Source organism: Heterodontus francisci, chromosome 4, assembly GCF_036365525.1.
Source record: "Heterodontus francisci isolate sHetFra1 chromosome 4, sHetFra1.hap1, whole genome shotgun sequence".
In the NCBI taxonomy this organism is placed as follows: Eukaryota; Metazoa; Chordata; class Chondrichthyes; order Heterodontiformes; family Heterodontidae; genus Heterodontus; species Heterodontus francisci.
Genome location: NC_090374.1, coordinates 56,176,168 through 56,191,293, shown reverse-complemented (window position 1 = coordinate 56,191,293; position 15,126 = coordinate 56,176,168). Strand labels below are relative to the sequence as shown.

At 42.3% G+C, this 15,126-nt stretch overlaps 1 protein-coding gene across 2 annotated transcripts in view; it reads left to right on the top strand.

Moving 5' to 3' along the window:
- Positions 1 to 15,126, top strand: part of mccc2 (methylcrotonyl-CoA carboxylase subunit 2) — a 150,977-nt gene that overhangs the window by 115,369 nt on the left and 20,482 nt on the right. For both annotated transcript variants that reach the window (XM_068028822.1, XM_068028821.1), the window contains 3 exons: positions 610 to 766; positions 11,077 to 11,191; positions 13,142 to 13,227. In XM_068028822.1, the coding sequence (XP_067884923.1) occupies positions 610 to 766; positions 11,077 to 11,191; positions 13,142 to 13,227 (358 nt within the window). The remainder of the gene's footprint in view (positions 1 to 609; positions 767 to 11,076; positions 11,192 to 13,141; positions 13,228 to 15,126) is intronic.

The following is a 15,126-nucleotide window of genomic DNA, read 5'->3' as shown; positions in this document are numbered from 1 at the left end:
GCCTGCAGAGCAGGATTCTGTCAGTTCCATTTTCACATAGTGTCTTTTTTTTTCCTCCATATAACTTCAGGCTACAGCAGTCTCTGCTATTGCCGATGTGAAAATGCCCCATAGCCATTGCCTTGACGTATAATGAAAACTGCCTCTGTCTTCTGCATATCCAGATCCATTCATGTTATATGCCACCCCTCGTGTTACATTAATAGCTACTGATGCACCCAATACTTTTGCAGTACAGTGCAGCCCTAAATAAAAAGCTGAAGTATATTTTTCACTTTTAGCAGTGTTGTTACAATAGCATTTAATGCATATTAAATTCCTTTTGCTGACATTTTAACAGAGGCATTAACCTGATTCACTCTATAGCAAAATGAATATTGACTGAACCCTGATGGAGGAGCCTTGTAAATGAAGATAATTGCAAAAGACAGACAGCAAAATAAAAAATCAAACGCCAGCAAGGAATTGTAATGACAGACATCTCAGTATCTGCCTTTTATCCAGTCATATTCTCCTTCAATTACTTTGAAATGGTTTCTAGATTTATAGTTTGAATGTCAAAGACTTAATAAATGTCGTCTAATTAATTATTGTTTCCTAACTTTTAAGGTTTCATGGTTGGAAGAGAATATGAAGCTGGCGGAATAGCTAAAGATGGAGCCAAAATGGTGACTGCAGTTGCATGTGCAAATGTTCCCAAAATTACTGTAATTGTTGGTGGTTCCTATGGTGCTGGAAACTATGGAATGTGTGGAAGAGCATATAGGCAAGTAGCTGTACTACTTGTTTCTCTATACGCATCTGTCCCAGATAGATATCTGAAATAAAAACAAAAAATGCTGGAAATTCCCAGCAGGTCTGGCAGCATTTGTAGGGAGAGAGTAGAGTTCATGTTTCAAGTTGATGGCCTTTGATCAGAATTGGGAAAAGTTAGAGATGTAATAGGTTTTAAGCAAGTGAATTGGGGAGGGTGGGAAAGAGAACAAGTGGGAAGGTCTATGATTGGGTGGAAGGCAGGAGAGATTAAATGACAAAGAGTTGGTGGTGCAAGGCTAAAGGGAGTGGTTATGGGACAAGAAGTAAAATGTGTCTAGAGGAGATGTGAATGGCAGAACTGTGAACAGCTCCATCTAAAAGCAAAAAAAGAACAAAAAAAAAAAGAGTAAAACCAAAACCAGCAAAGAAAAATGAAACAAAATGGGGGCAGAGGTTACGAACTGAAATTGTTGAACTCGGTATTGAGTCCAGAAGGCTGTAAAGAGCTTGATTGAAAGATGAGGCGCTGTTCCTCAAGCTTACTTTGAGTTTCAATAGAACATTGCAAGAGGTCGAGGACAGAGAAGTTCGAGTGGGAGAATTAAAATGACAGGTGACTGGAAGCTGAAGGTCATGCTTGTAGACTGAACAGAGGTGTTCTGCAAACATCCAATCTGTTTGGTCTCCCCAGTGTAAAGAAGACCGCCTCGTGAGCATCGAATACAGTATACTAAATTGGTAAAATTCTGTTCCCTTAGCATTCTGTATTAGGATGGGCTACATTGCAGAAAAAGAAAGAAGGCCATGGCCTTTCAGAGGAGATTTCCTCGGTACCCAGTTGGACAGTACACCAGTGAATTAGAGGACCAGTGTATCAAAAGATATACCCACCACCCCCACCCCACCCCATTTAGACCATTCATAATTGGAAAAATATAATTTCCTTGTCTAATAACTTAATTGCAAAAAAGAAATGTGTGCAAAGTGACTGCCAGAGGGAAGAAAAGACCTGTGAAAAAAGATTGGGTATGTGAGAGAGGGAGATCATGAAAGAAAACTGAGGACGACTACAAAAAAATCAAGTGATAGAGGCAGAGAGCAAGTGAGGGAAAGCAGGCAGCAGTGAGTGGATTACAGATGAATTCTTATAGATAAGATTGTACTTGTATTGAGTCTGTGGTGCTGTTCACAGAGGGGAGAATCTTACCACCTCTGGAAATTTTTCTGCTTGGAGTTCGGAACGCGTTGGGGAGCTAACCCAACCTATCTTCAAATTTTACTCCTGGTCCCATCTTCAACCTTCTGTGGGACTGAGAAGATTCCACTTAGAGGGCTAAATTTTAAGGGAACGAAATGGACGGAACAGAGGCGTGGTGACCTCCCATCCTAATTTTGCTGATAGCAGTAAACATGGAAGGCAGAGGTCCGACGGCAAGGCAGTGGGCAGATAATTAAGATACTTTAGAGGCCAATTGAAAGCGGTTTTATGGTTCAGATTGGATTTTTCAAAGGGCGCATGCGTTTCACGGAACTTCGGATGTGACATGGAGCGGGAGAGCATGGCTGCCTGCTACGGGAGGCTATCGGGTGGACAACCATCGAAGGCCTGGCAGGGTAACGAAGGGAGGGCATCACAGATTGTAAGAGGAGTGAGGAGAAGGTTGTTTGAGCTGTGGGGTTGGGGTGCATTGTAAGGGGGTGCAAACAGACAAGTAACACCTGGGCAAGGCTCACAAATAGGGGCAGGAAGAGGGGGACCGCTGACGGGGAGAGGGCATCTGTCATGGGCCTCATTCATCTAGGCTTCGGGGACCCCATTAAAGACGAGGTTCAGCAGAGCAGGAGGGAGGAGCTGGGCACCTGCAGTGGCACTGCAGTGACCTGTGAGCTCATAGGAGGGTCAGCAGCAGTTTTCAGACGGTGGTGAAGGGCTCAGAGGAGAGAGAGATGGAGCTGTCCACGTAGAAGGAGGTGCGCTCCATAAAGGTTCTACAGGTCGAGGCTCAAGTACCTGCAGATGTCCAAGAGGCAGTGCCAACAAAGATTCCACCTCTTCAGGGAGGCCGTCACACACCTTTGGTGTCATGATGCAGGAATCCAATGCTAGTGGCCCTGAAGGCCACCGTAGTGCTGAACTTCTATGCTTCTGGATCATTTCAGGGATCTTCAGGGGATATGTGAGAGATCTCTCAGTTCCCGGCCAATTGGTGCCTTAAGGAGGCCACCAATGCCCTTTTCAGGAGGGCCGGCGATTATTTGCGATTTCACACGGATCCCAACTCTCAGGCTGAGAGGGCCATTGGGTTTGGGTGTCATCAACTGCATGCATGTAGCCATCAAGGCTCCTGACCACCAGCCAGCAGCTTTCATCAACAGGAAGGGCTTCCACTCTCTCAATGTACAACTGGTCTGCGACCTCTAAGTTGATTCTGCAGGTCTGTGCACACTTCCTGGGAAGTTGTCATGATGCCTACATTTTGAGGCAGTCCCAGGTGTGAGAACTTTTCCAGTCTCCCTCCTGCCTTTAGGGATGGATCTTTGAAGACAAGAGCTACAGAGCCACCCACTGAGGACATGGTTACTGACTCTGAGGACCCCACACACAGATGCAGAGGAGAGGTACAACGCTTGCTTGGGACAATGCCAGCTACCATTGAGCAAGTCATTGGTCTGCTCAAGATGAGATTCAGGTGCCTAGATTGGTCCTACCCTTCTGTATGCTCCAGCGAGGGTCTCACGCATCATTGTGGTCTGCAGTGCACTGCACAATCTGGCCCTGCAGAGAGGGAAGCCAAGGAGCAACGAGGTAAGTAAGGAGTGGACTGCCTCCTTGAACAATAAGGATGCGGAGGGGGAAGATAGGCAAACCAAGCCAGATGAAGGACCCCAGGCACAACGGGAGAGTGGCCATGAGACATGTGCAAGGGAGGCTCGCGATGTCCTTTGATCCTTACTGCCAGTTGTAGCTTGACCAATGAAGACTTACCTTTATGCAGTCATGTTGTTGCTTTCCTTCCTTAAGGATGCAGCAGCTTATGGAACAGTTGTGCAGCACAGAGCTGGCCAGGCTCCAGATTTGACCCATTATATACTCTCCAGCTTCTTCACAGAAGCTGGGTTACAGCAAAGGGCCAAAGGCTTGATGGAAGAGGAAGTGAGGTAGTCTGTGCTTGACGAATGATTTATTAACATTCACAATTGACTCTGCCCTTTACTTGTGAAAGACAAACTCACCGGTGATAACCCCGTGATTCTATGTGCACTTCTTTATTCTCTTCAGTGAACTCCTATGAGGTACTCCCCCTGTGCAGTCAGTTAAGTTGGAGGCAGGCTGCTGACTTAGCTGCTTCTTGGCTAGGAATGACCTTGGAGGTCGTCCTCTGGATGCTTTAGGCCTGGAGGGCCCCAGCATGCTGAGGGCCTCCTGCACAGAAGCAGTACCACCCTCTGTCGGCAGGGATGAAGGAGGATCTGGCGACACTGGCAGAGGAGCAGCTGGCCAAGCCAAGAGCACCCTCAGATGAGCCCTCAGTTGTGAGAGGCAACCACTCCTCCACCCTAGCAAGGCAGACTACCACCTCCCTACTGATCTGAGAGTGCAGAGGACCTGGTGGTGACTACGGCACTGTCCTTTCTCTGCCTTGCCAGGGCTGTCTTGCACTCGTGGTGAAGACGAGGACATGCTGGTCTGCACAGATGTCGTGCAGACATTGATTGCTCTGTTGGATGTGGCTCTCCACTTGTGTACCAGTCAGAGACAATGTCGAACTCAAGGCCTGGATGACTCCAATGTCTGTGCATGGGCGAGCATTGTCCCTGGCATCTCTGCCAGATGTTGCCGGGCCTGTCACTGCAGCTGCAGCATTTCCCGTGATGCTGCTGACACCAGAGGCACGTCATGAGCCTGGGGTTCAGCATAGGCCTGACCTCCCATAGTCCCGTGTCTTTCAGAGGCTTGGGTTGTCACAGCCTCCATCAGCTGCTCGGGTTTGTGTGTATGCCATGCTCATCAGGTTGTATGCCCAGATCTAAACTCGACTGTAATCCCAGCGGTGTGCGATAATCTGCGTTGGTGGAGGGTGCAGGAATATGAGGTGCCGATGGACTCTCTGAGGCTCCGTCCTCCCCCTCAGGTGGCAGGCTCCCCCACGGTTTTGGAGGCTGCCTGATTTGGCACCGCTTGACCTGCTTTAAGAGAAGAGAGATTTGTAAGGATAAAGGGCCTCCATTCCCTTACCTTGCCCTACAGTGCAGACCCCTGAGGGCACCAGATGCCTGATGAACAGCATGGCTCTATCACTGCGGATGCCCCTTCGCGACCTTACCATTTTGGGAAGGTGTCTCTGCCTCTCCGTCTGTGACGCTTCAGCTGTCCTGCGGTCCAACCAGCTCCATGGCCGCCGCCTCCATCCGGGTCAAGACATGGAGCATTGCCAGTCTTGGCCCAATTTCTCTGTGTGCTATCTTCTGCAGACAGAACAAAGGAAACTGTTGCCTCAGCAACATCAATCTCAATATATAAGCTGCTGGCAGTCCAGCTGCCACTGATGGTGGCACACAGATGCCTCCTGCATGTGTCCCCTTTCTAGGGACCTCGTGAGGTTGCTCTTGACAGGGCGCCCTCCTTTCAGGGCCACCATGCTATGCCGCTATCAGTCATCTTGCATCCCCTGACCCTTTGCCCATGTCTGGTGGGTTGATCCCTGTCCTCCCAACGTACTGTCCTGCTTTGCCAGATGCAAGGTCCAAGAGGATGAAAGCATTCACAGGTGCTCACTTTCGCAGCCCAGATGAGGTTGTTGAGCCGCTTGCGACGTTGAATCCATGTGCACGGCGTAACCTCATGGCTGCTCCCCACCTCCGGGCCCAATACTAACTGCAGAATTGGTTGGGAGTCATGGTTCATTAGGTTTAATTGACCGACTGCCAGTGAATCGCATGCAGCTGTCCACTCCTGCCCCCGACCTGCCTTGCACCCAGTGGCGGGACCGGCGCCTTAAAAATAAAATTCGGCTCAGAGTCTGAGAGAGGAGCAATGTGTGTTTGAAATCATTAGTCCTAGAAATAGGAGCAGGGGTAGGCCATTCTGCCCTTCGAGCTTGCTCTTCCATTCAGTAAGATCATGGCTGATCTACCTCAACTCCATCTTGCCATAATACACCATATCCCTTGATTCCATGATTATCCGAAAATCTAGCTATAACTGTCTTGAGTATACTCAATGACTGAGGACCTGCAATCCTCTGCGATAGAGAAATCCAAAGATTCACTACCATTTGAAGGAATTTCTCTTTACTTCAGACCTAAATGTCTTACCCCTTATTGTGAGACTGATCTAGACTCTCCAGCCAAGGGAAACTGTTGAAGAAAATCCAGATTGTGCCCAATTGTTGAACAAATTCTCCGGACTCAGACGTTGAGAACAAACACTTTATTGCATGATATCATGGGAGAGCACACCTTACCTAAAGGCGGTCTAGTGCTGCTCCCAAAGAGCTACAGATCGCCGTGGACTTATATAGTATAAAAGAGGCAGAGCTAACAGTTTCACAATTAGATAAGCACCCACACGACTGCCTACGTAACGGTGCACCATGCAGGGTCCAAGGTCAGCAAAACATCAGTTTCAACAATAACAAGCTAGTTCCTTAATTCAATGCCCACTCCAGACACCATATCTGGCCGTAATGTCTGATTGTGGTTAGCTGCTCTGTCTACAATTTATGACCGTTGGTTGTGGTTAGATTAGCTACAAGCTGTCTCCTGCTTTTCTGCTTCTACAAAGTTAAGTAATAATTAGCAAAGCTCAGAAAATTCTCCTACAGAAACATTCTCCAAGCGTCTACCGTCAGACCCCTTCATAATTTTATATGTTTCAATGAGATCACCTATCATTCTTTTAAACTGTAGGGAATATAGGCCTAGTCTACTCAATATTTCCTCATGGTACAATCTCAGGAATCATTCTAGTGAACTTTCATTGCCCTTGAGAAGGTGGTGGAGTACAATCAGGGATGGGAAACAAATGCTGGCTTAGCCAGTGACGCCCGCATCCTGTGAAAGACTACATTAAAAAAAAACTTCCTCTAAGGCAAGTATATCCTTCCTTAGATAAGGTGACCAAACACAGTACTCCAGTTGTGGTCTCACCAAAGTCCAATATAATTACAGTATGACTTCTATACTGTTATATTCCAATCCTTTGTCATAAAATCTGTTATACCATTTGCTTTCCTAATTGCTTGCTGTACGTGCATGTTAACTTTCTCCGATTTGTGTACAAGGACATCCAGATTTCTTTGAATACCAATGTTTCCTAGTATCTCACCTTTTAAAAATATTTTGCTTTTGTATTTTTCCTAACAAAGTGGATAACTTCACATATCTCCACATTATATTCTATCTGCAACATTCTTGCCCACTCACTTAATCTGTTTATATCCCTTTGCAGCTTCTTTACATCCTCCTCAGTTTACTTGCCTACCTACCTTTGCATCATTAGCAAACTTGGACACATTACACTTGGTCCCCTTATCTAAGTCACTGACATAGATTGTAAATTGCTGAGGTCCAAGCACTGAACCTGTGTGACGCCAATATGTTTTGTTGAATGATTTTCTTTGGTCTACTGACTAGAGATCTGAATATATATATTTTTTTAAAAGACATTTGAAAAAGGCAAGCTGCTAGCAAAGTCATCCTTTCAGCTTAAGATGATCACCTAGTTTGCTACACTGTGTCCTACACTGCAATACTTGTGAGGAGAGAGACAAAATGTCTACTAATATCCCAGAAGAATCAAGACCCAGAAGGTTTAAAGGAACTACCTGTTCTCTCAGCAAGAAGAGGAAATACTGCTAACTGCAATGTTTGAATCTGAGTGACAAGCCCCTCCCTATCTGTGGTTTTAAGCTGGTGTTTTCTCTGCAGCAGTGAAGCAACTGCACTCTTGATATGAGCGGACCCTAAGTGGGGGTCCCTCCCTCCCCCCTCGTTCTCTCTCTCTCTCTCTCTCTCTCTCTCTCTCTCTCTCTCTCTCTCTGTCTGTCTGTCTGTCTGTCTGTCTGTCTGTCTGTCTGTCTGTCTGTCTGTCTGTCTGTCTGTCTGTCTGTCTCTCTCTCTCTCTCTGTCTCTCTCTCAACCAATCTACCTTTCCCCACTCTGTAACCTATTTGTGTGTGCGTAAACCTCCAGAGTGTGTGTGTGAGTAAAAGTTGGCGCGTTATTTATTATTTTATAGGTTCGGTTTAGGTACATTAAAGTTAACCTCTTTGTTAACTCAAGAAAACCTGTCCGATAGGTTCTTGTTATGATCATAGCAAGTAAGTAATCAAGCACATACTGAATTGACCAGTACACCCACTTTAAAAAAGATTTAAACCTGTTGTGATCAAACAAGGATAGGGAAAAGAGGGGAGCCCTTTGACCCCTCACTTGACCGTAATATCTGCTATGACCCATTTATTCCCACTCCTTTTTTTTCTCCTTTAACCAATCCTCAGTTCATGCTAATATATTGCTCCCAATCCCATGAGCCCTAATTTTGTGTAGTAACCTCTTGTGTGACACCTTATTGAATTATTTTTGAAAATCCAAATTCACTACATTCACTGGTTCTCCTCTATCTACCCTGCTCATGACAACCTCAAAAACATGATTTCCCTTTTGTAAATCTATGTTGACTCTGTTCAATTATAAGATGATTTTCGAAGTGCCTTGTTACTACCTTCCGAGTAAATTCTAGCATTTTCCGTACTACTGATGTCAGGCTAACTGGCCTATAGTTCCCGTTTTGTGTCTCCCTCCTTTCTTGAACAACAGGGTTACAATTGCTATCTTCCAATCCACAGGGACCATTCTAAAATGTAGAATATTCTCGAAGATCAAAACCAATGCATCCACCATCTCTAGGACATCGGTCATCGGGCCGAGAGGATTTGTCAGCTTTTAGCCCCATTTATTTCTCCAGTACTTTTTCTTTACAAACATTAATTTCTTTTAAGTTCCTCATCCTTATTAGATCCTTGTTTCCCCATTATTTCCAGAATGTTTTTTGTGTCTTCTGCCATGAAGACAGATACAAAATATTCATTTAATGTCTACTATTTCCTTATTTTCCATTATAATTTCTCCTGTCTCTGCCTGTAAGGGACGCACGTTTACTTTTCCTTTATACATACGTCTAGAAACTTTTACAATCTGTTTTTATGTCTCTTGCTAGTTTTCTCTCTCCATCAATTCCTTAGCCATCCTTTTCTGATATCTAAAACTCTCCCAGGTTTGCTGCTCTCTTTGGCAACATTATAAACCTCTTTCTTTAACTAGCTTTAACTTCTCTTCTCTTGTTAGCCACGGTTGGACCATTTTTCCCATGGGGTTTTTCTTAAGGGAATGTATCTTTGTTGTGAATTATAAATGATCATAATATCATTAATTTGATGCAGAATCCTGTAAATGTTTTAATTAATTATAATGAAGGTCAAAGCTGTGGATGTGAATAATGGTATTAATTGATGTAGTGTTACGAGTGCTTCCTTGTTTTTTGTTAAATTATGAGGATTTGTGTGTTAAAAATGAATAAAGATTCCATTGATGCTGGAACTTTTTTTAAAAAAGAGGTCATCAGAAGGTCTTTTGGACTGTGCTTGTAAACAACAGTTACTGGAAGAATCAAGGAGTGCTAAAACCAAACCCTTACTGGAAGGCACCTGTTTTCAGATAATTACCCAGCTAGTGCGGAAAGATGTTTACAAAGAAGTGACAGGTCGAGATTTATAGGGGTCAGGAGGCTTGACTCCTGAGATTTTTTTGGTTTCACTTTAGACAGGCAGTTGGGTTATAAACAATGGCTTAAAAAGGAGTTAAAGAATCAACCTGCCAAGGACAAGCCCAACTCAGCCTGTTCCCGCTCTTTGAAAAGCCTGCCAGTTTTCCATCTGTTTGAGAAGCTCTGAGAAGCAAGTAAGAAACAGGCTGAAACTGTTGCTGCATTTTTCCTGGAAAGCCTACCCAAACTTGTCTTCAACCTCGTCAGACAAAAACTGTTCTAGGAAGATCCCAGTAACAGCCATCTATGCATTATGGGATGTCAAACCAAAACCAAGGATATCTGCCATCTTTCCATATCTTCTCGTTTTTCTTCAAGAATTAGCAAGTATTTGGCCAAAGTATTCTTTTGTCTTTTTTTTTTGTAATAAAGCTCTAAGAGTAAATCTCTCTTTTTCGGTTAACCCGTGTATATGCGTTTGTGTGTGTGAAGGGCTAAGGTAAAAAGGGAACTTTTATATTTCAATCTGTGTGTTACTGCTTGGCTTCATTACTGGTTATGTATTGTTTTATAATAAACTGATAATTTTGTTGTTTAGTAAAAGAAAATTGGATGGTGTATTTTATTCTGGGATAAGAGTAGAGTCTATGATTGACTGTATCGGTAACTGGGAAAAAAATTTAAATATGTGTTGTGAGCTGTGGACAAGTGGGACTAGAAAAACAGTGCACTACTCGTGCCTTGGTTGTAACAGTACCTATAACATTTCATCAATGGAAGATCCTAAAAAAAAAAGAAAAAAAAGGACAAACTCCACAACTACAATCAATCTAATTTATTTGATTGTTACCAAATAATTGAATTGGTGCAACCTCCAATTAGTATTGGTTAACATTCAGTAGATTCTCAAAGGAAAAAAAAACCTTAGCTGTGATTGGTCTCTGCAAGACCATCAAAGAGAGATTTTTATTTTATGGAACAGGCACTTAATTGCATGTGCTTCATACAAGCTGCTGGAAACAGATGTTTGCAAGGCTGTACAGTGCCATGCCAATTAAGATAATTACAAAAGTATTGTTGAATTATAAGTGTAATGAGGTTAATGTAATACAGTAGCAAATTGTATTCATGCAGAATACAATGGCACTGCTTTGCTCTGTCCAATATTAATTACAAAGCAAATCTCTAAGCATCTGAAAGAAAAATTAGGTTAACATTTTGGGTGGAATCTTCCATGTCTTAAACATTTAAGTTTCTATGGTAAAGTTAAACCACCTCATTACTGATTTTTCCAGCACTTGCTGTCTTGGCAGCTCAGGTTTGTTGCTGTATGTTTTATGATTACTACATTTAAACTTTTTGCCCAGTGAAATGTCTCTGATTTTTTTTATTTTTAGAAAGAGGAGCTCTGATTTGCAAAATTTGCAGTACTGTAGTTTGAAGCAGCCTGCCATTTGAAATCTAAAGATTTTTTTGGGGGAGAAGGAGCGTTCTCTCTTTGCTGCATTTATTAATGAATATTATTAAGCTTGATTTTTTGTTTTTCCTATCAGCCCAAGGTTCCTCTACATGTGGCCAAATGCACGCATCTCTGTGATGGGGGGTGAACAAGCTGCTACTGTTTTAGCAACAATTACTAAGGACCAAAGGACAAGGGATGGAAAGGAGGTGCGTATAAATGTAATGTGGGGCCCCTTCAGGTAACATAATTTAATATATAGAGTTGGGACAGGTGAGATTGAGGTTCAAATAATTAAGACAGAAATCGCGGTACAAACTGCATATTGTTTGTTTTACAGACAGTAAATTCACCTTCTTAAAAACTACTGCGCTTGGTATAAGCTTGCCAACCCATTGTGGAAATAAACCTAATACATGCTATACAGAAACATTTTGTTTTCTAGATCTATGGTAATTGGCTGTAGTTTTGTGTGTACTTTGCATAAACTGAGAATCAATAATTGACTATCAAATTTTAGTATAGTTCATAACCAATTTCCTCTGTTCTACCAGCCCTATCATTGGAAATGCACCTGGTATTGTCACAGTATTTGTCTTCTCATTTCCTGTACTGTATTCATGCAGCCTGCCTGAGTGAGATTTCTGAACTGGTGTTAATGGATATGTATGAATATGTGTACTCAAATTGTTTAGAAAATAGATCTTGTGTGTACACCAGTTGTCTTTAACCTAGAAATGTATGAAATACACATTTTATGTGCTTGGGTTGTGGCCTTTAAATAGTGCTTAGGCACTATTTGAGAAAGATGAACACTCTCTTGGCAAAAAAGAATTGGAAGTATAAAGAAACTTCACTTCTTGTGGTCCTCATTAATACTGAATGAAAATACACATTCATTTTGATTTGAGAGTGATTAGCCAATCAATTTAATTCATAATCACAAGAAACAATATAATAGAATTGCCTGCATTTATAAAGCACCTTTCACATTCTCAGCAAATCCCAAAGCACATCATAGTTAATGAATTACATTTGAAGTCACTTATTTGAAGACAAATAAGGCAGTGAATTTAGGTACACAACACACTAGAATCAACAATAAAATGAATCACTAGATCATGCTTTTTGATGGTGTTGGTTGAGGGATAATTGATGGTTAGGACACCAGGATATCTCTTTGCTCTTCTTTGCAAAAGTGGCATGCGATCTTTACATCTGCCTGGACAGGCCGGTGGGGCCTTGGTTTAAAACCTCATCCAAAGGATCAATCTAGATTAAAGTGCAGCTTGATCCCACTGACCTCTGACTCAGAGGTCGGAGTACTGCCAGCTAAGTGAATCTGATAGTAGTCAAAATACTGGTGGCATTTATGGCACAGGTGCAAAGACATGTCTTTCTGTCCAGATGAAGTGAAGTCAAGATTCATTGAACAGCCTCTTACTGTGGCTCATCCAGACCAATAAAATGTGAAACTCCATAACTTTGCATGGTATTGCCTTAGCAGTGCATTATCTATAAGCCTTTTAAAGGTAAACTTGGGGTCAAGTAACTTTTCTCACTCCTTTTCAAGGCTGTGAGGGTCTCAGTATTTTGATGGGTGATGGTGTGATGTCTTTTAGTTTCATTTCACTTCGCTTCATCTTAATAAGAGGAGGATGCAGAGAGCGGGCGGAGGAACATGAAGACTGAAGGATTGTACTTGCAGTTTAGGAGAAACAAGAAAGGAAACTTCAATACATTATCAATACAATAGAATAGGACAAGAAAAGTTATGATGGAGATTGGCTTAGAGGTTTGTGGTAATAAAAACATAACTTGTTTCTCTCTCCAGCATTTTAACGTTTCAGGTTGATGATGACACTAGCTCCACAGATACTGACCAGCTGAGTATTTCCAGCATTTTCTGTTTTTATTTCAGATTTCCAGCATCTGCAGTGTTTTGCTTTTCTATTAGAGGTTTGTGGACTAATACTTAGTCACACATGTAAATTGGAAGTCAGGAATTTCAGTTTACTTGGATTGAACTGTAACATTATGTAATTTAAAGGAAATAAGAAATCAGACAAACACAACTGCCATTAACATTTCACTTTGCTGCAATAATTATCACCCCATAATATGCTGTTTGTTTCAGTGTTTCTGTATTTTTCTTGCAGTTCTCTGCAGAAGATGAAGCTGCTCTAAAGGAACCAATCATCAGGAGATTTGAAGAAGAAGGCAGCCCTTACTACTCTAGTGCCAGGTACAGAAGTATCTAGTTCCAATACTGTGTGTCCTAAATGGACCAGATAAAATAAGATGGCTCCACCAAGTATTCTTGTATTGAAAATATGATGCAGTTGTTGCTCATTTAAATTTATAATATCACAAGCAGCCCACTTGATCGTCACCCCATCCATTACCTTAAGCATTCATTCCCTCCACCACCAGCGCACAGTTGCAGCAGTGTGTACCATCTACAAGATGCACAGCTGCAACTTGCCAAGGCTCCTTCGATAGCACCTTCCAAACCCATGACCTGTAACACCTACAAGGGTAGCAGGCACATGGGAACACCACCATCTGCAAATTCCCCTCCCGAGTCACACACCATCCTGACTTGGAACTATATCACCTTTCCTTCATTGGCACTGGGTCAAAATCCTGCAGCACCCTCCCTAACAGCACTGTGGATGTACCTACATCACATGGACTGCAGCGATTCAAGAAGCTGGCTTCCCACCACCACCTTAAGGGAAATTCAGGATGGGCAGCAATGCTCACCTCCCAAGAACAAATATGAAAAATCTTTGGTTATAACTGATAATTACCATACTTCACATATTGCATTGATACAGTAATTATTTGCATATGAGCATTATGTGTAAAATTAATATTGATTAAACAACTGCAATCCTTTATTATAATTTCACTTTAATTGTGCTTTGTGTGTTGCTTTATCAAAGGAAAATAAATTCAACTTTAAAGTCTCATGCTCATTTGAAAAGCATACCAATAAAATACAGTAAAGACTTTATATAAGTGTGAGGTTCTGCTTGTTTCCATCTGCCTGACAAGATAGCAGTTATCCTGTGTAATAGATTAATCAATTTTATAGTTTAATCTCAGTTACATCCACTAATAAGCTCGGGACTCCATGAATTTGTGTGATTCTCCTCTCAATGGTAGCTTCATTTAGCTGATGACAGAGCAAGCAAAGAGGCTTTGCCAGCTTCTGTCATCATCTAGAATAGAAGTCATTTGTTACAACCACAGGTATTTGGGTGATTTAGATCAGTTACTGTATCCTGTCACAAGTTATTGCTAAAGGTTTGTTTGTTTTATGAGTAAGTGGCATTTGGTTTAAGCACTATATTGGGTATCTGTCATCTGTAAATAGTTGATCCTGAGTTCTTAACTCAGTGCACTTGTATGTGTTTTGCTATGGAATTGGTTGGCTTGAAAACAAAACTGAAATCTGCCTTACAGAGCAATCCGTGTTCCCTTCAAGTCATTTCTAGACTAATAAAAGAGCAATTATCCCAAAATTACAGAACAGTGCCCCAGCTGCTAAATTTAAATTCCATTATCACTTAGCTGTTTGCTCATTCATATTTGGAACACAGGAGGGCTGCATAATTAATATTTTCCCCTCCCCACTAACCAAGTTGTTACGGACAGGTGATAATGGATGTGAGTGGTTCCCACTGTTCACCTCCCAACTGGCTGCAATAGTGTTTTATTTAAAATGATGAGTTAGCCCCTGAATGTTCTGAGGGGCAAATAAACAGACAAGTGACAGGTTTAAGACAGAAGATTAACTATCTATTGAACAATATTCATTACCCGAAATGTTTGCAACACTACTTGCGCGCACATTCACTCTCAAGAAAAAATAGAAGGTAAGAGTTCAAGGTGTGGTATGTGTTCATGGTTTACGATAAACCTGTTGAATCTTCTAAGCAGGACAGTCCCTTTTAAAGGTGCAGGTCTTGGTGTTTGTAGTCTTGAACTTGTTGAGATGTAGTAGATTTCTGGTGCTTAAGATTTCATACTGGAGCTGGCGGTCTCTTTCAGTTCTCTGCTGCACCAGTTGACGTGTAGAATTGGCTGCAGCGCTGCTTCCTTTTAGGCTGGATTTTTCCACAGTCCCTGGCTGGAC